At 42.4% G+C, this 21549-nt stretch overlaps 1 protein-coding gene across 1 annotated transcript in view; it reads left to right on the forward strand.

Annotated features, from left to right (window-relative positions):
• cavin2b (caveolae associated protein 2b) overlaps positions 1 to 20993 on the forward strand; it is a 33975-nt gene extending 12982 nt beyond the window's left edge. Inside the window, 5 exon segments of the mRNA XM_034179887.1 lie at positions 8348 to 8449; positions 19828 to 20011; positions 20014 to 20081; positions 20258 to 20410; positions 20518 to 20993. Of these exon segments, the coding sequence (XP_034035778.1) occupies positions 8348 to 8449; positions 19828 to 20011; positions 20014 to 20081; positions 20258 to 20410; positions 20518 to 20820 (810 nt within the window). The 3' untranslated portion in view covers positions 20821 to 20993.
• The last annotated feature ends 556 nt before the right edge of the window (positions 20994 to 21549 follow it).

The raw sequence follows: 21549 nt of genomic DNA on the forward strand, positions 1-21549 counted from the left end.
GTCCCACTGATCTGTATATATTACTGGATCACTCATCTGTCCACTGATCTGTATATATTACTGGATCTCTCATTGGTCCACTGATCTGTATATATTACTGGATCACTCATCTGTCCCACTGATCTGTATATATTACTGGATCGCTCATCTGTCCCACTGATCTGTATATATTACTGGATCGCTCATCTGTCCCACTGATCTGTATATATTACTGGATCTCTCATTGGCTCACACTCTCTGTACAATTCGTTGAAGCAAACTGGTGGCCATCTTACCACTCCCAACTTATGCAGACTGCACGTAGGCACCTTATTAGAACATCAACAGTTTCAAGTAATAACTGAGTTGAGTCTGTCATTTACTTTTATTACTTTTACTTTACTTTTATTTACTTTTATTTTTACTTTTATTTTTATTCTTTGGGTAATGTAAGATTGATCCCTCCTAATCTGTGCCTGCCATGATTTGCTATTTGATTTATTTTCTTTCTTTCTTTTATTACTTGGACACTTTCTTCCCTTCTGTTCTTATTTAGTCATATCTCACTGGGACAAATACTCAATTCTAAAAATTATCATTCTTTAATCAAAGTTTATACAAGTGTTGTTGAATCATCAGCAAGCTTATATATATATATATATATATATATATATATATATATATATATATATATATATATATATATATATATATATACACTCAACAAAAATATAAATGCAACACTTTTGGTTTTGCTCCCATTTTGTATGAGATGAACTCAAAGATCTAAAACTTTTTCCACATATACAATATCACTGTTTCCCTCAAATATTGTTCACAAACCAGTCGAAATCTGTGATAGTGAGCACTTCTCCTTTGCTGAGATAATCCATCCCACCTCACAGGTGTGCCATATCAAGATGCTGATTAGACACCATGATTAGTGCACAGGTGTGCCTTAGACTGCCCACAATAAAAGGCCACTCTGAACGGTGCAGTTTTATCACACAGCACAATGCCACAGATGTCGCAAGATTTGAGGGAGTGTGCAATTGGCATGCTGACAGCAGGAATGTCAACCAGAGCTGTTGCTCGTGTATTGAATGTTCATTTCTCTACCATAAGCCGTCTCCAAAGGCGTTTCAGAGAATTTGGCAGTACATCCAACCAGCCTCACAACCACAGACCACGTGTAACCACACCAGCCCAGGACCTCCACATCCAGCATGTTCACCTCCAAGATCGTCTGACACCAGCCACTCGGACAGCTGCTGAAACAATCGGTTTGCATAACTAAAGAATTTCTGCACAGACTGTCAGAAACCGTCTCAGGGAAGCTCATCTGCATGCTCGTCGGACTCCAGTTCATCGTCGTAACCGACTTGAGTGGGCAAATGCTCACATTCGCTGGCGTTTGGCACGTTGGAGAGGTGTTCTCTTCACGGATGAATCCCGGTTCACACTGTCCAGGGCAGATGGCAGACAGCGTGTGTGGCGTCATGTGGGTGAGCGGTTTTCTGATGTCAATGTTGTGGATCGAGTGGCCCATGGTGGCGGTGGGGTTATGTTATGGGCAAGCATCTGTTATGGACGAAGAACACAGGTGCATTTTATTGATGGCATTTTGAATGCACAGAGATACCGTGACGAGATCCTGAGCCCCATTGTTGTGCCATACATCCAAGAACATCACCTCATGTTGCAGCAGGATAATGCACGGCCCCATGTTGCAAGGATCTGTACACAATTCTTGGAAGCTGAAAATGTCCCAGTTCTTGCATGGCCGGCATACTCACCGGACATGTCACCCATTGAGCATGTTTGGGATGCTCTGGACCGGCGTATAAGACAGCGTGTACCAGTTCCTGCCAATATCCAGCAACTTCGCACAGCCATTGAAGAGGAGTGGACCAACATTCCACAGGCCACAATTAACCTGATCAACTCTATGCGAAGGAGATGTGTTGCACTGCATGAGGCAAATGGTGGTCACACCAGATACTGACTGGTATCCCCCCCCAATAAAACAAAACTGCACCTTTCAGAGTGGCCTTTTATTGTGGACAGTCTAAGGCACACCTGTGCACTAATCATGGTGTCTAATCAGCATCTTGATATGGCACACCTGTGAGGTGGGATGGATTATCTCAGCAAAGGAGAAGTGCTCACTATCACAGATTTAGACTGGTTTGTGAACAATATTTGAGGGAATTGGTGATATTGTGTATGTGGAGAAAGTTTTAGATCTTTGAGTTCATCTCATACAAAATGGGAGCAAAACCAAAAGTGTTGTATTTATATTTTTGTTGAGTATATATACGAGGTCTGAGAAAACTATCCGACCTTTTTTATTTTTTTCAAAAACTATATGGATTTGAATCACGTGTGATTGCATCAGAGAAACTTGAACCTTCGTGCGCATGCATGAGTTTTTTCACGCCTGTGGGTTGCGTCATTCGCCTGTGGGCAGGCTTTGAGTGAGCACTGGTCCACCCCCCTCGTCGGATTTTTATCGTCAGTGAAATGGCTGAGAGCCTGCCGCTTTGCTCCATGAATTTTTTTTCAGAAACTGTTAGAGACAGGCAATTGGAAACCATTCGAAAGATTCAGATGGATTTCGGTGAAGATTCTGTTGGCGTGAAACGGATTAAGGAGTGTTAAAACCTTTTTAAAGACAGCCCACAGTGGCGGAGGGCGCGCAGCGCACCAAGTGGCCATCGACAGGCTGGAACGACCAGATCATTTCTAAACTGAACGCTGTGTTGATCCGGGACATCGTGTGACTATCAATCAATCAATCAATTTTTTTATATAGCACCAAATCACAACAAACAGTTGCCCCAAGGTGCTTTATATTGTAAGGCAAGGCCATACAATAATTATGTAAAACCCCAACGGTCAAAACGACCCCCTGTGAGCAAGCATTTGGCTACAGTGGGAAGGAAAAACTCCCTTTTAACAGGAAGAAACCTCCAGCAGAACCAGGCTCAGGGAGGGTCAGTCTTCTGCTGGGACTGGTTGGGGCTGAGGGAGAGAACCAGGAAAAAGACATGCTGTGGAGGGGAGCAGAGATCAATCACTAATGATTAAATGCAGAGTGGTGCATACAGAGCAAAAAGAGAAAGAAACACTCAGTGCATCATGGGAACCCCCCAGCAGTCTACGTCTATAGCAGCATAACTAAGGGATGGTTCAGGGTCACCTGATCCAGCCCTAACTATAAGCTTTAGCAAAAAGGAAAGTTTTAAGCCTAATCTTAAAAGTAGAGAGGGTGTCCTGTCTCCCTGATCTGAATTGGGAGCTGGTTCCACAGGAGAGGAGCCTGAAAGCTGAAGGCTCTGCCTCCCATTCTACTCTTACAAACCCTAGGAACTACAAGTAAGCCTGCAGTCTGAGAGCGAAGCGCTCTATTGGGGTGATATGGTACTACGGTGATATGGTACTACTAAGATAAGATGGGACCTGATTATTCAAAACCTTATAAGTAAGAAGAAGAATTTTAAATTCTATTCTAGAATTAACAGGAAGCCAATGAAGAGAGGCCAATATGGGTGAGATATGCTCTCTCCTTCTAGTCCCCGTCAGTACTCTAGCTGCAGCATTTTGAATTAACTGAAGGCTTTTTAGGGAACTTTTAGGACAACCTGATAATAATGAATTACAATAGTCCAGCCTAGAGGAAATAAATGCATGAATTAGTTTTTCAGCATCACTCTGAGACAAGACCTTTCTGATTTTAGAGTTATTGCGTAAATGCAAATAACTACCACAGAAATGGCAGGAGAGCTGGACATAGCACTTTTGTGGCACATTCCACTGTTACAGGAGATTTTGTAATGAAAGACGTGCGGAGGATTTTGCACGTCGGGACGGAGCCGACGCACTCAACAAAAAAAACGATCAACAAAAAAAAACACCTCCGTGTTGGAAACCATTTGTAAGATTCAGACGGCTTTTGGTGGCTTTTCAGTCGAGTGAGTACCTGAGAAATTGTTTAACAGCTGGGCATGTTTCAACTTGTCCAGTGAGACTTCCAACACGGAGGTGTGTTTGTCCAGCGGCTGTGAGCAGCTGTGTCCCAAAGCGCGAATCCGTCCGCACGTCTTTCATTACAAAATCTCCTTTAACAGTGGAATGTGCCGATAAAGTGCTGATCCCGACCTCTTCTGAAACTTCTCTGTTAGTCACACGACGTCCTGCATCAACAGAGCCTTAAACTTGGAAGTGATCTGCTTGTTCCAGCCTGTCGATGGCCGCTCGGGGCGCGGTGCGCCCTCCGCCGCCGTGGGCCGTTTTTAATCCAGTTTTAATGGTCCTTAATCCGTGTGATACCGACAGAATCTTCACCGAAAGCCATCTGAATCTTCCAAATGGTTTCCATCTGGCTGTCTGGCAGAGTTTCTCAAAAGATTTTCATGGAACAAAGTGGCAGTCGCTCTGCCATTCCTAAACAATAAAAATCCGACGAGGGGGGTGGACCAGTGCTCACTCAAAGCCTGCCCACAGGCGAATGACGCAATCCACAGGCGTGAAAAAACTCACGCATGCGCACGAAGGTTCAAGCTTGTCTGATGCAAGTGCACGTGATCCATATAGTTTTTGAAAAAAATAAAAAGGTATGATACTTTTATATATATTTTATATATATATATATAATATATATATATATATATATATATATATATATATATATATATATATATATATATATATATATATATATACACATACATTTACATTGCCTCAATTCAGATGTCGGACTGCTTCAAGTTTAGTGCACATAAACAATGTCAAATGTATATGTCTTGTCTTTAATTCTGATGTGTGCCATTACTACTGTAAATAATTGTGGATTAATTGCTGTATCTTGTCTGTGGTAATTGGAGTGTGGACATAATCATGTTGTTGTTGCACTTGTGTAATGACAATGACAGTAAATCTCATCTACGTATCTATCTATGTTTGACAACATTTATGTAATAAAGCTTATAAGTAATAAAGCTCGTAGCAACATCACCTAAAGCTCCAAAACTATGCACAAGTAGACCTAATAAATGTCTTAAAATAGTTCATCCCACACAAAACACAACATGTGGTTACACACAAAAGCCACTTATTATTATTATATACAGTTATAGACTTTTGATGAGGTGAACCCCATCCTGACCAGGTCCGCATAATCACTGGTACACCGAAATTAAAAGTCTATAAATGTTTTATTATATGGTAAACAAGAAAACTGGGAGTTTGTCAAACATAGTCAAACTGAAAAATCAATCTCAAGTTTCAGCTCTTATTATTACTGTTATACTGCAGCAACAGGTCCAAAATACTTCATGAGCACAATGTCTAAAGCCCCTTTCCCACCGGGGCTGCGTCAGGTGCAGCAGGAGGCAGAGAGACAGTGAGAACGCAGCCTACAGGTGCACAGTTTGGCTGCAGACAGACTGTGCACTCTGATTGATCTTCTACTTTATATTTGTGCTGCAGGTCTGCGCTCTGAGTTCTGTTATAGTTTATCTTTCCTACTTTGACCGCGAGATGCGCGTGCGAGATGCGCGTGCGAGATGCGCGTGCGAGATGCGCGTGCGAGATGCGCGTGCGAGATGCGCGTGCGAGATGCGCGTGCGAGATGCGCGTGCGAGATGCGCGTGCGAGATGCGCGCGAACGAACCGTCTGATGTCTGGAGTTCTACTTGATGTGGACATGTCCTGTTCCTGTCAATCAGTCTGTGAACAGGACTTTTATGGACTGTATTTAAACACATTTGTGAGAGAAGACCGAGGAGCAGCGGTTTTTTCTTTTCTGTGCGTTTAGTTTTTACTGCATTGGGTACATGGCAACTCGAAGCGGACCATAGGAGGCGTTGTATCGCGTTATCTGATTGGTCGTTATCGATAGAAGGCGTCACTCGATTGGCTAGCACTACGTTGCACGTGAGGTGTACTCGGCTCCACCAGCGGTCAACTCGGCACGTGGTACAGCTCAGAAAGTGGCGAATGGGCCAATCAGAAGTTGGCAAAATCATCATCTTTGCCTATATGCTGGAATAAGGGAGAGAACACTTCAAATTATTGTTCATTACTTCCCATTTCAATCATACTCACAGGTGAAATGTTCGTCAACAGACTTTGATCTGGCAATTTGCGCAGTTTATAGCTGCACATTAACGTATTTTTTAACAAAATTACAAAGAATAAAGTTGCGTGCACCTCATTAAAGATCAGTAGCGAAGAGCATTCAGGAGCGGGACATGTGAGTGGTAATATGGCGGCTGGTTTGCTTCAAAAATATTGGCCAATGAGCGATCCAGTGTTATATAGAGATCAGTGATTCAGCTTCAAATCTCAAACAATTTTCTTCTTCTACTAAGGTGGGTTACAACTTTTTTGTGGATCACAGTCCCAACTACTGTACAGGAGGGACCTAGCAGTCAATATGTGTTACCGATTTCAAAATGGCTCTTTTCAACCAGACGTGTGGTGCCGTGACATGTCAATCATCTGGGTGGTGCCTGGGGTGTCCAATCAGATTTCAGGGGGGTCCAGTGCAACCCAGCTAAACCCATGACAGGAAGTATGGAAATAGAGACCTGGAATGGACGTCACGTGACTAGCGGCGTGCCGCACGGCAGCCATTACTAAGGGTGGAGAGAGCACCTTGAGCCAGTTAAGGCACATGTTAAACAGAAGCGAAATAAGGAGAAAAAAGGCAGCCAGATCTTCATGATCAACGGCACTAAAATTAACTGTACAGGAGCCTTAATGTAATTATGTAAAACAAATGTCTATTTTAAAGTCGTTATGTCGCAATTTAATATCGATATACTGAGACTATAACTCAACGCCATAAGTTCTTTTCATTAAGCTGCGTTCACATGCATACAGATACGGAAACAAAAATCTTTAAATATATTTATGTCTATGTATATACTTGCAGTTGTTGTTTAATATGATGTGTTCATGGTGGTCACAGGCGGCATTTAAATTTGAACAGTGTGGTTGGAGGGATGGAGGAGGTACTTTTTACACTGACTGAGGGTCAAAGCTCATAAATTCTGAATGGCTTTATATCTACTTGGAATAAAATGTTAGTAAAATCATATATATGTTGTTGTCATTAAAAGACTAGCAATAATATTTTAGTGGAAAAAGCAGCAAGATAAATGAGCACAATGTCAAGGCATACTTCAGATTTATATTTTAATACATAAGGATTTTTTTATCCAGGCATGTATGGGTTCATTAGAGCTTTTAATCAGCTTGAATACAACTTACAAGGCTTCATTTATAAAAATCCATCAAGAATTATGATGACAGGAAAAAACCATCACAGTAAATGAACAGAATGGCATATTTTCCTCCAAATTTTACATAAATTTTGAATTTTACATGAGTTTTTTTTCACCCACACATACAAATGTTCACTGGAAAGAGCTTTCAAAGCGTTTTAAAACAAGTCTGCTTTTATTAAGATCCATTTAGAAATAGTGATGCTAGTACAAAAAAAGCGGTCAGTTTATTTTTGATGATCTGCACATCTCCACCCTTAGTAATGGCGCCTTCCTGTCCTGAGTGACACTAACAGATTGAGGTGCGCACGTCCATTTCAGGTCTATATTTCCATGACAGGAAGTGTTCAACATTTGCCATTTCCTGTTTCACTGTGGGCTCTAAATTTGGCACTTCCTGTTTAAGTCTCAGCTTGCCATTGAATTCCTGAGAATCCCACAAGATCTTGTTTATTGTCAAAGCAGACATTTGGCTTTTTTTTTTATTATTTAATGAGACAAACAAAACGTTACACAGAAACCTTCCAGAGGATTAAATACAACAGCAAAAACAACATACCAAAGAACAGGTTAATTAAAAAAGCAGATCAAAACTTGGGGGGGAATTATAAAAAAACTTTCCAAAGTTAAATACATTTGGCACTTCCTGTTTCAGTCTCAACTTGCCACAGAATTCCCACAAGATCCCATGAGCTCTCATATACTATCAATGCAGGAAGTGTTCAACATGTGGCACTTCCTGTTTCACTGTGGACTCAACATTTGGCACTTCCTGTTTCACTCTCAACTTGCCATTGAATTCCTGTGAGATCCCACGAGATCTCATCTGGCAATCCAGGAAGTGTCAATCCCAGGAATTGGTCAACATTTGACATTTCCTGCTTCACCATGGACTCAAAATTTGGCACTTCCTGTTTGGGACTCAGTGTGTAGCATGAGTGAGCTTCGCACAGCAGCGCGTCACTTGTATAAATGACTAGGTATCTATTTGAAACAATTTGTATTTCAAAGTATTTTCCTCACATCAGCTGATTTCAAATATGAGTTTTCTGTCATGTCACTTATCTTTGTGTCAGGTGCGAGAAAGAATGGAGCATCAGGGAGCCCAGGTGAAGAAGCTGGAGGCGAACCACGCCCACTTGATCAGCAGAAACAACTTCAGAGTCCTCATCTTCCAGGTGAAGTTAAAGAAAATGAGGAATTTGCTGCTCCATCCAAAGTGGGATGGATGCCGTCTCTCCTAACAAGACCAGGTTTTCCCCAGAAGCTTTGCCAATTATCAATGAAGCCCACCTCATTTTTTGGACACCACTCAGACAGCCAGCAATTCAAGGAGAACATGCGGCTAAACATGTCACTCCCGGTCTGATTGGGGAGGGGCCCAGAGAAAACAACAGAGTCCGACATTGTTTTTGCAAAGTTACACACCGATTTAATGTTAATTTTAGTGACCTCCGATTGGCGTAACCGAGTGTCATTACTGCCGACGTGAATTACAATCTTACCAAATTTACGCTTAGCCTTAGCCAGCAATTTCAAATGTCCTTCGATGTCGCCTGCTCTGGCCCCCGGAAGACAACTGACTATGGTTGCTGGTGTCGCTAACTTCACATTTCTCAAAACAGAGTCGCCAATAACCAGAGTTTGATCCTCGGCGGGTGTATCGTCGAGTGGGGAAAAACGGTTAGAGATGTGAACGGGTTGACGGTGTACACGGGGCTTCTGTTTAGGGCTACGCTTCCTCCTCACAGTCACCCAGTCAGCCTGCTTTCCCGACTGCCCGGGATCTGCCAGGGGGGAACTAGCGGCGGCTAAGCTACCTTGGTCCGCACCGACTACAGGGGCCTGGCTAGCTGTAGAATTTTCCACGGTGCGGAGCCGAGTCTCCAGTTCGCCCAGCCTGGCCTCCAAAGCTACGAATAAGCTGCACTTATTACATGTACCGTTACTGCTAAAGGAGGCCGAGGAATAACTAAACATTTCACACCCAGAGCAGAAAAGTGCGGGAGAGACAGGAGAAGCCGCCATGCTAAATCGGCTAAGAGCTAGTAGCTACGCAACCTAGCGGATTCCTAAAAACACACAAAGTGAATAATGTGTAAATAATTTAAAGGTGATTCAGCAGAAGGAGTGCTTTAGTTAAGGCACCAGACAGGCCATGAAGCAGCACAGGCAATGCTCGACAACGGTGCTAAAATAAAATAAAAATCAACTAAACACGCTGTGGAGCAGCACAGATAACGCACGACAACAGTGCTAAAAGAGAAAAAAATAAATAAATAAATAAAATAAAATAAAATAAAAAAAATAAAAACGAAAGCGTTAGCAAGCTAGTTAGCTTGCCAACGCTGATGAAAGTTAGCTGATAAAAAAGTGCTCCGTCACGATGTTTCGACCGTTAGAGGTCTTCCTTAGGCGTTGGAGCACAGTAAAAAAGTAAAAAAAAAAAAGTAAAAAGGTAAAAAAGTAAAAAAGTCTTGAAAAAGACTGTTAATTCAAGTCCAAAGCAGCAGGTAGCAGTCTCTGTGTAAACAGTCCCAACAGAGAGCCAAAATTTGAAATGACTTTAGTTTTTGACTTTAGATGAAAGCACTGTGTCAGCCTTCAAGCCCACGAGCAGTCCAAGACACTGCTCACATGATAAGAAGGTCATTTCAGAAAGCACAGCCCTCCACCAAGGTCATCAGAGGGCAACAGTGTTATATCTCTGCCAGGTGACAAAATCAGGGTTTTACACACGACTTTATAGGTCTTCCTGCAGCATATGCATCTAACTTTGTGACATCATAATCAATCAATCAACATTGATTTATAAAGCACTTTACAGCAGCCACACGGTGTCCAAAGTGCTTTACAGTAAAAACACAGATTCACAAAACAAAAAATAAAACCCACGTACAATAAATCTAAAGCAGCACACAAAATAATAATAATAAGACGTGTAACAAGAAAGAGAGAAAACAAACATCAGATTGTGATCTGACTGAAAATCATCTTTGCCACAATCCGAGTGAAGAGCAACAGCACAAGATCACACACACACAGACAAAAACACACACACACACACACACACACACACATAGACAGAAACAGAAACACACACACACACACACACACATAGACAGAAACAGAAACACACACACACACACACACAGACAGAAACACACACACACACACACACAGACAGAAACAGAAACACACACACAGACAGAAACACACACACACACACACACACACACACATAGACAGAAACAGAAACACACACACACACAGGCAGAAACACACACACACACACACATAGACAGAAACACACACACAGACAAAAACACACACACACACACATAGACAGAAACAGAAACACACACACACACACACACACACACACACACAGAAACATACACACAAACACACAGACAGACACACACACACACACATAGACAGAAACAGAAACACACACACACACACACACACACACACACATAGACAGAAACAGAAACACACACACACAGGCAGAAACACACACACACACACATAGACAGAAACACACACACAGACAAAAACACACACACACACACACATAGACAGAAACAGAAACACACACACACACACACACACACACACACACACACACACACAGAAACATACACACAAACACACAGACAGACACACACACACATAGACAGAAACAGAAACACACACACACACACAGACAGAAACACACACACACACACACACACACACATAGACAGAAACAGAAACACACACACACAGGCAGAAACACACACACACACACACACATAGACAGAAACAGAAACACACACACACACACACACACAGACAGAAACACACACACAAACACACAGACAGAAGCACACACAAACACACACACACAGACAGAAACACACACAAACACATACACAAACACACAGACAGAAACACACACACACAGACAGATGCTGTGAAGGGGGGCAGAGATCGATCACTAATGATTAAATGCAGAGTGATGCATACGGAGCAAAAAGAGAAAGAAACAGTGCATCATGGGAACCCCCCCACAATCTACGTCTAAAGCAGCATAACCAAGGGATGGTCCAGGGTCACCCGATCCAGCCCTAACTATAAGCCTTAGCGAAAAGGAAAGTTTTAAGCCTAATCTTAAAAGTAGAGAGGGTGTCTGTCTCCCTGATCTGAATTGGGAGCTGGTTCCACAGGAGAGGAGCCTGAAAGCTGAAGGCTCTGCCTCCCATTCTACTCTTACAAACCCTAGGAACTACAAGTAAGCCCGCAGTCTGAGAGCGAAGCGCTCTAATGGGGTAATATGGTACTACGAGGTCCCTAAGATAAGATGGGACCTGATTATTCAAAACCTTAGGACAACCTGATAATAATGAATTACAATAGTCCAGCCTAGAGGAAATAAATGCATGAATTAGTTTTTCAGCATCACTCTGAGACAAGACCTTTCTGATTTTAGAGATATTGCGTAAATGCAAAAAGGCAGTCCTACATATTTGTTTAATATGCGCTTTGAATGACATATCCTGATCAAAAATGACTCCAAGATTTCTCACAGTATTACTAGAGGTCAGGGTAATGCCATCCAGAGTAACGATCTGGTTAGACACCATGCTTCTAAGATTTGTGGGGCCAAGTACAATAACTTCAGTTTTATCTGAGTTTAAAAGCAGGAAATTAGAGGTCATCCATGTCTTTATGTCTGTAAGACAATCCTGCAGTTTAGCTAATTGGTGTGTATCCTCTGGCTTCATGGATAGATAAAGCTGGGTATCATCTGCGTAACAATGAAAATTTAAGCAATACCGTCTAATAATACTGCCTAAGGGAAGCATGTATAAAGTGAATAAAATTGGTCCTAGCACAGAACCTTGTGGAACTCCATAATTAACTTTAGTCTGTGAAGAAGATTCCCCATTTACATGAACAAACTGTAATCTATTAGACAAATATGGTTCAAACCACCGCAGCGCAGTGCCTTTAATACCTATGACATGCTCTAATCTCTGTAATAAAATTTTATGGTCAACAGTATCAAAAGCAGCACTGAGGTCCAACAGAACAAGCACAGAGATAAGTCCACTGTCCGAAGCCATAAGAAGATCATTTGTAACCTTCACTAACGCTGTTTCTGTACTATGATGAATTCTAAAACCTGACTGAAACTCTTCAAATAGACCATTCCTCTGCAGGTGATCAGTTAGCTGTTTTACAACTACCCTCTCAAGAATCTTTGAGAGAAAAGGAAGGTTGGAAATTGGCCTATAATTAGCTAAGATAGCTGGGTCAAGTGATGGCTTTTTAAGTAATGGTTTAATTACTGCCACCTTAAAGGCCTGTGGTACATAACCAACTAACAAAGATAGATTGATCATATTTAAGATTGAAGCATTAAATAATGGTAGGACTTCCTTGAGCAGCCTGGCAGGAATGGGGTCCAATAAACATGCCGATGGTTTGGACGAAGCAACCAATGAAAATAACTCAGACAGAACAACCGGAGAGAAAGAGTCTAACCAAATACCGGCATCACTGAAAGCAGCCAAAGATAACGATACATCTTTGGGATGGTTATGAGTAATTTTTTCTCTAATAGTCAAAATTTTGTTAGCAAAGAAAGTCATGAAGTCATTACTAGTTAAAGTTAATGGAATACTCAGCTCAATAGAGCTCTGACTCTTTGTCAGCCTGGCTACAGTGCTGAAAAGAAACCTGAGGTTATTCTTATTTTCTTCAATTAGTGATGAGTAGAAAGATGTCCTAGCTTTACGGAGGGCTTTTTTATAGAGCAACAAACTCTTTTTCCAGGCTAAGTGAAGATCTTCTAAATTAGTGAGACGCCATTTCCTCTCCAACTTACGGGTTATCTGCTTTAAGCTACGAGTTTGTGAGTTATACCACGGAGTCAGACACTTCTGATTTAAAGCTCTCTTTTTCAGAGGAGCTACAGCATCCAAAGTTGTCTTCAAAGAGGATGTAAAACTATTGACGAGATACTCTAACTCCCTTACAGAGTTTAGGTAGCTACTCTGCTCTGTGTTGGTATATGACATTAGAGAACATAACGAAGGAATCATATCCTTAAACCTAGTTACAGCGCTTTCTGAAAGACTTCTAGTGTAATGAAACTTATTCCCCACTGCAGGGTAGTCCATCAGGGTAAATGTAAATGTTATTAAAAAATGATCAGACAGAAGGGAGTTTTCAGGGAATACTGTTAAGTCTTCTATTTCCATACCATAAGTCAGAACAAGATCTAAGATATGATTAAAGTGGTGGGTGGACTCATTTACTTTTTGAGCAAAGCCGATAGAGTCTAATAATAGATTAAATGCAGTGTTGAGGCTGTCATTCTCAGCATCTGTGTGGATATTAAAATCGCCCACTATAATTATCTTATCTGAGCTAAGCACTAAGTCAGACAAAAGGTCTGAAAATTCACAGAGAAACTCACAGTAACGACCAGGTGGACGATAGATAATAACAAATAAAACTGGTTTTTGGGACTTCCAATTTGGATGGACAAGACTAAGAGACAAGCTTTCAAATGAATTAAAGCTCTGTCTAGGTTTTTGATTAATTAATAAGCTGGAATGGAAGATTGCTGCTAATCCTCCGCCACGGCCCGTGCTACGAGCATTCTGGCAGTTAGTGTGACTCGGGGGTGTTGACTCATTTAAACTAACATATTCATCCTGCTGTAACCAGGTTTCTGTTAGGCAGAATAAATCAATACGTTGATCAATTATTATATCATTTACCAACAGGGACTTAGAAGAGAGAGACCTAATGTTTAATAGACCACATTTAACTGTTTTAGTCTGTGGTGCAGTTGAAGGTACTATATTATTTTTTCTTTTTGAATTTTTATGCTTAAATAGATTTTTGCTGGTTATTGGTAGTCTGGGAGCAGGCACCGTCTCTACGGGGATGGGGTAATGAGGGGATGGCAGGGGGAGAGAAGCTGCAGAGAGGTGTATAAGACCACAGCTCTGCCTCCTGGTCCCAACGCTGGACAGTCACAGTTTGGAGGATCCAAGAAAATTGGCCAGATTTCTAGAAATGAGAGCTGCTCCATCTAAAGTGGGATGGATGCCGTCTCTCCTAACAAGACCAGGTTTTCCCCAGAAGCTTTGCCAATTATCAATGAAGCCCACCTCATTTTTTGGACACCACTCAGACAGCCAGCAATTCAAGGAGAACATGCGGCTAAACATGTCACTCCCGGTCTGATTGGGGAGGGGCCCAGAGAAAACAACAGAGTCCGACATTGTTTTTGCAAAGTTACACACCGATTTAATGTTAATTTTAGTGACCTCCGATTGGCGTAACCGGGTGTCATTACTGCCGACGTGAATTACAATCTTACCAAATTTACGCTTAGCCTTAGCCAGCAGTTTCAAATTTCCTTCAATGTCGCCTGCTCTGGCCCCCGGAAGACAATTGACTATGGTTGCTGGTGTTGCTAACTTCACATTTCTCAAAACAGAGTCGCCAATAACCAGAGTTTGATCCTCGGCGGGTGTATCGTCGAGTGGGGAAAAACGGTTAGAGATGTGAACGGGTTGACGGTGTACACGGGGCTTCTGTTTAGGGCTACGCTTCCTCCTCACAGTCACCCAGTCAGCCTGCTTTCCCGACTGCTCGGGATCTGCCAGGGGGGAACTAGCAGCGGCTAAGCTACCTTGGTCCGCACCGACTACAGGGGCCTGGCTAGCTGTAGAATTTTCCACGGTGCGGAGCCGAGTCTCCAGTTCGCCCAGCCTGGCCTCCAAAGCTACGAATAAGCTGCACTTATTACAAGTACCATTACTGCTAAAGGAGGCCGAGGAATAACTAAACATTTCACACCCAGAGCAGAAAAGTGCGGGAGAGACAGGAGAAGCCGCCATGCTAAATCGGCTAAGAGCTAGTAGCTACGCAACCTAGCGGATTCCTAAAAACACACAAAGTGAATAATGTGTAAATAATTTAAAGGTGATTCAGCAGAAGGAGTGCTTTAGTTAAGGCACCAGACAGGCCATGAAGCAGCACAGGCAACGCACGACAACAGTGCTAAAATAAAATAAAAATCAACTAAACACGCTGTGGAGCAGCACAGATAACGCACGACAACAGTGCTAAAAGAGAAAAAAAATAAAATAAAATAAAATAAAATAAAATAAAAACGAAAGCGTTAGCAAGCTAGTTAGCTTGCCAACGCTGATGAAAGTTAGCTGATAAAAGTGCTCCGTCACGATGTTTCGACCGTTAGAGGTCTTCCTTAGGCGTTGGAGCACAGTAAAAAAGTAAAAAAAAAAAAGTAAAAAGGTAAAAAAGTAAAAAAGTCTTGAAAAAGACTGTTAATTCAAGTCCAAAGCAGCAGGTAGCAGTCTCTGTGTAAACAGTCCCAACAGAGAGCCAAAATTTGAAATGACTTTAGTTTTTGACTTTAGATGAAAGCACTGTGTCAGCCTTCAAGCCCACGAGCAGTCCAAGACACTGCTCACATGATAAGAAGGTCATTTCAGAAAGCACAGCCCTCCACCAAGGTCATCAGAGGGCAACAGTGTTATATCTCTGCCAGGTGACAAAATCAGGGTTTTACACACGACTTTATAGGTCTTCCTGCAGCATATGCATCTAACTTTGTGACATCATAATCAATCAATCAACATTGATTTATAAAGCACTTACAGCAGCCACACGGTGTCCAAAGTGCTTTACAGTAAAAACACAGATTCACAAAACAAAAAATAAAACCCACGTACAATAAATCTAAAGCAGCACACAAAATAATAATAATAAGACGTGTAACAAGAAAGAGAGAAAACAAACATCAGATTGTGATCTGACTGAAAATCATCTTTGCCACAATCCGAGTGAAGAGCAACAGCACAAGATCACACACACACAGACAAAAACACACACACACACACACACATAGACAGAAACAGAAACACACACACACACACACATAGACAGAAACAGAAACACACACACACACAGACAGAAACACACACACACACACACACATAGACAGAAACAGAAACACACACACAGACAGAAACACACACACACACACACACACAGAAACATACACACAAACACACAGACAGACACACACACACATAGACAGAAACAGAAACACACACAGACAGAAACACACACACACACACATAGACAGAAACAGAAACACACACACACAGGCAGAAACACACACACACACACACACACATAGACAGAAACAGAAACACACACACACAGGCAGAAACACACACACACACACACATAGACAGAAACACACACAGACAAAAACACACACACACACACACACATAGACAGAAACAGAAACACACACACACACACACACACACACACAGAAACATACACACAGACAGACACACACACACATAGACAGAAACAGAAACACACACACACACACACACACACACAGACAGAAACACACACACACACACACATAGACAGAAACAGAAACACACACACACACACACACACAGAAACATACACACAGACACACACACACACACACACACATAGACAGAAACAGAAACACACACACACAGGCAGAAACACACACACACACACATAGACAGAAACACACACACAGACAAAACACACACACACACATAGACAGAAACAGAAACACACACACACACACACACACACAGAAACATACACACAAACACACAGACAGACACACACACACATAGACAGAAACAGAAACAGAAACACACACACACACACAGACAGAAACACACACACACACACACACACACATAGACAGAAACAGAAACACACACACACAGGCAGAAACACACACACACACACATAGACAGAAACAGAAACACACACACACACAGACAGAAACACACACACAAACACACAGACAGAAGCACACACAAACACACACACACAGACAGAAACACACACAAACACATACACAAACACACAGACAGAAACACACACACACAGACAGAAACACACACACAAACACAGACAGAAACACACACACACAGACAGAAACACACACAAACACACACACACACAGAAACACACACAAACACATACACAAACACACAGACAGAAACACACACACAGACAAAAACACACACACACATAGACAGAAACAGAAACACACACACACAGACAGAAACACACACACATACACAAACACACAGACAGAAACACACACACAGACAAAAACACACACACACACATAGACAGAAACAGAAACACACACACACAGACAGAAACACACACACAGACAGAAACACACACAAACACATACACAAACACACAGACAGAAACACACACACATACACAAACACACAGACAGAAACACACACACAGACAAAAACACACACACACACATAGAAACAGAAACACACACACACAGACAGAAACACACACACAGACAAAAACACACACACACATAGAAACAGAAACACACACACACAGACAGAAACACACACCACACAGAAACACATACACAAACACACAGACAGAAACACACACAAACACATACACAAACACACATACAGAAACACATACACAAACACACAGACAGAAACACACACACAGACAAAACACACACACACATAGACAGAAACAGAAACACACACACACACACACAGAAACACACACACAGACAGAAACACACACAAACACATACACAAACACACAGACAGAAACACACACACAGACAAAAACACACACACACACATAGAAACAGAAACACACACACACAGACAGAAACACACACACAGACAAAAACACACACACACATAGAAACAGAAACACACACACACAGACAGAAACACACACACACACAGAAACACACACACAGACAGAAACACACACAAACACATACACAAACACACAGACAGAAACACACAGACAGAAACACACACAGACAAAAACACACATAGAAACAGAAACACACACACACAGACAGAAACACACACACAGACAAAAACACACACACACATAGAAACAGAAACACACACACACAGACAGAAACACACACACACACAGAAACAGAAACACACACACACAGACAGAAACACACACACACACAGAAACACACACACACAGACAGAAACACACACACAGACAAAAACACACACACACATAGAAACAGAAACACACACACACAGACAGAAACACACACACACACAGAAACACATACACAAACACACAGACAGAAACACACACAAACACATACACAAACACACAGACAGAAACACACACAAACACACACACACAGACAGAAACACACACAAACACACACACACACACTCATGTCAGTCAGCAGCGGTAATAATACTAATTCATAGTAATGAAGGCTGACTGGATCAATGTTTTAGTTCATGCTAACAAGAAAAAAAAGTCCACATTAAGTTCTATGATTCATGTGGCCATAAAGTGACAGGAACCATAAAATAATGTGGCCTGTTTCTGAGTTTGGACACTAAACTTTGTGTGTCACACAGTGGCTGAAGTCTGATGTGGACTTTGTCCTTATTTGGTTGAAAACCTTCCCTTTGCTGATGGAGACATAAACAGTAGGTCATGTGGATCCTCTGCTTGGATGGCAACCAGGACCAGTCATGTGGTTTGGTTGTCATGGCGATGAGCAGACTTAATACATTATAATAAAATTATAATTCTCAGTTTTCTGCTCTTGTATGTCACCCACTCTGTTGGCGTGGACTTTATGCAGCTGTCTCTGATGTCCTCACACTGAATGTGTTCTGGTTTCTACTCTTTAGTTCATGGGCCAGATGTTGGAGAGGTTTATGGAGTTCAGCAACTTAACTTAGATGCCTTTGTCATTGAGGACAAGTTCATGGACAGTGACTTTGTGGTCGATGCAGTGATTTGTGTGTGGGTTTGTGGCTGTCCCGGGTCCACACTAAGATTCAGGATTTCAATAACTTCCTGGACTTGGCCATCAGAGGAGTATGTGCATGTGGTGAAAGTGTTGAACTTGTAGTGGCGTTTACTTTGATGCTGATGTCTTTGCAGGAGAATGAAGGTCCAAGTCTGTAGGATCCTGGTGCTTCCTGTCTCAGTGTCTGGTTGGACTCTAACCAGTGTCCTGAGGTGAGGACTGGATGTCTTGGTCCCAGGTCTCTGTGGCGGATCTTTGGGTCCCACTGGAATGACTTTGTGTCCAGCGAATGGTTACTTAGTGAGACTCAGATGAGGAGGATCACTGACACTTTGAGGGAACGTCAGACACCACATTTACTTTATGTGGTGAGTTTCTCTGGACATGAGCCAGGACACAGGGTCTCAGTGTTCAGGACCCCAGAGACTGGAGAAGGATGAGGACATGTCCACCTTTATTTGAAAGAGTCTGCTTTGAAATTTGAAATTCAATTTGGATCTGGATCCAGGAGCGCTCTGAGACTGAACTTTGAGTTACAAAGTGACATTAAGATTTATTAAGAAAACCCACTCAAGTAAAATACGGCAGAGAAAATGTGAATTTACGAGTAAATGTCAAATTGACATTTGTCCTCCAATCCTACAGGAGGAGAACGAGATCCCAGCCACTGTGTTTGTCAAGGACCCGCCTCCGTTTCCTCGGGATGAAATTTTGGAAGAAGTTGATGAGTCAACAGCAGGTACCGTGCATGGCCAGGAGGGCGGGCTGCACACCATCGACCTGTCATCTGATGAGGATGTGGGATTGGAGGCGGAGCCTGAAGACGAGGCTGGCTTCATGATCTGGACAACATGGAGAAGTCGAGAGCTGAGAAGCTGAAACGCTCAAGTCTGAAGAAAGTAAGACAACTGAAAAAGAGAAAAGAAAAACTGAAAAGAGAAACTGAAAAGGAGAAAGAAAAACTGAAAAAGAGAAACTGAAAAGGAGAAAAGAGAGAGTGATACAAAGTAAGAGAAGCAGTCGGAGAGTGTGGTGAGATAGACAGGTAGACGTTTATCTGTCTGTGTGTCTGCAGGTGGACAGCCTGAAGAAGGCCTTCTCCAAGCAGAACATTGAGAAGAAGATGACAAAGATCGGGACAAAGATCGTGTCTGCAGAGCAGCGAGAGAAGATCAAACAGAAGACAGCAGTCCTGAAGGTTTCACCTTTGACCTTCAGCATCAAGAAGGTACTGATGGAGACAGCAGAGGTCTCACTCTGTACAGCGTCTCTCAGTCTTCCTGATACATCTAAATAGCTCTGTGACCTCTGACCTTTCTGACCTCTCATGTTCAGCCACGCAGTGGTTCTGACTCACAGCCCGCTGAGGGTCTCGGCCCAACCGGGACCTTGGCCGCCACTGAGGACGAGGTCCATCTGTCTCCACTGGGCAAGGAGGACCAGGAGCTCCCAGTCACCGAGGAGCACGCTCAGCCAGCGCTGCTGGAGCAGGAGGAGGAGAAGGAGGAAGGTGGGGAGATGTCAGGAGTGTCTGAAGGAGTCGAGCTGGAGTACGCTCTGTCAGCCACGCTGCCTCAGGAAGAGAGAGGAGCAGAGGAGGAGAAGAGAGGAGCAGAGGAGGACCAAGAGTTTGCTTAATGTTCACACAGAAGTGTCCTGATCCAGAAACAGGATCAGATCCGGCTTAATGTATTCCTGCTTAGTTACCTCCAGCAACGAAGGTGAAGGAGGTTATGTTTTTGCTCCTGTTTGTTTTGTTTGTTTATATGTTTGTTTGTTTGTGAACACCCTTAAACCCACAATTTTTCATATGTCATGATGAAATTTTTATAGAGGATCCATATCCTGATAGGCAAGAACTGATTCAATTTTCAAGGTTAGAGGTCAAAAAGTCAAAGTCAGAAAAAATCTTGGAAATTGAGAAATCCCTATCTTTTTTACAAAAAAATTTTAAAAAATTGATCTCAATTTATTTCATTGATATAGCGCCAAATCACAACAAAGCTGCCTCAAGTCACTTCACACAAGTAAGGTCTAACCTTACTAACCCCCAGAGGAGCAACACAGGCGACAGTGGGAAGGAAAAACTCCCTCTGAGAATCTGAGGAAGAACCTCAAGCAGACCAGACTCAAAGGGGCGACCTCTGACTAGGCTATTCTAACAGCTACAAGGTCTTTACAAAGCTAAGAAACAGAAAACAGGAAATCAAATCTGGCCAGTGGAGAAAAAGCCACGGAGCCGGACAACACTGTCCTAAAAAGTCACAAACCGATGGTAGACAAAAAGGCTGAAGGACCTAAATGACATGGTGAGATGCTGAAGAGCTTCACCTTGTTCATGCCCACGACCACACACACACACACACA

This window comes from Thalassophryne amazonica, chromosome 1, assembly GCF_902500255.1.
Source record: "Thalassophryne amazonica chromosome 1, fThaAma1.1, whole genome shotgun sequence".
NCBI lineage: Eukaryota > Metazoa > Chordata > Actinopteri > Batrachoidiformes > Batrachoididae > Thalassophryne > Thalassophryne amazonica.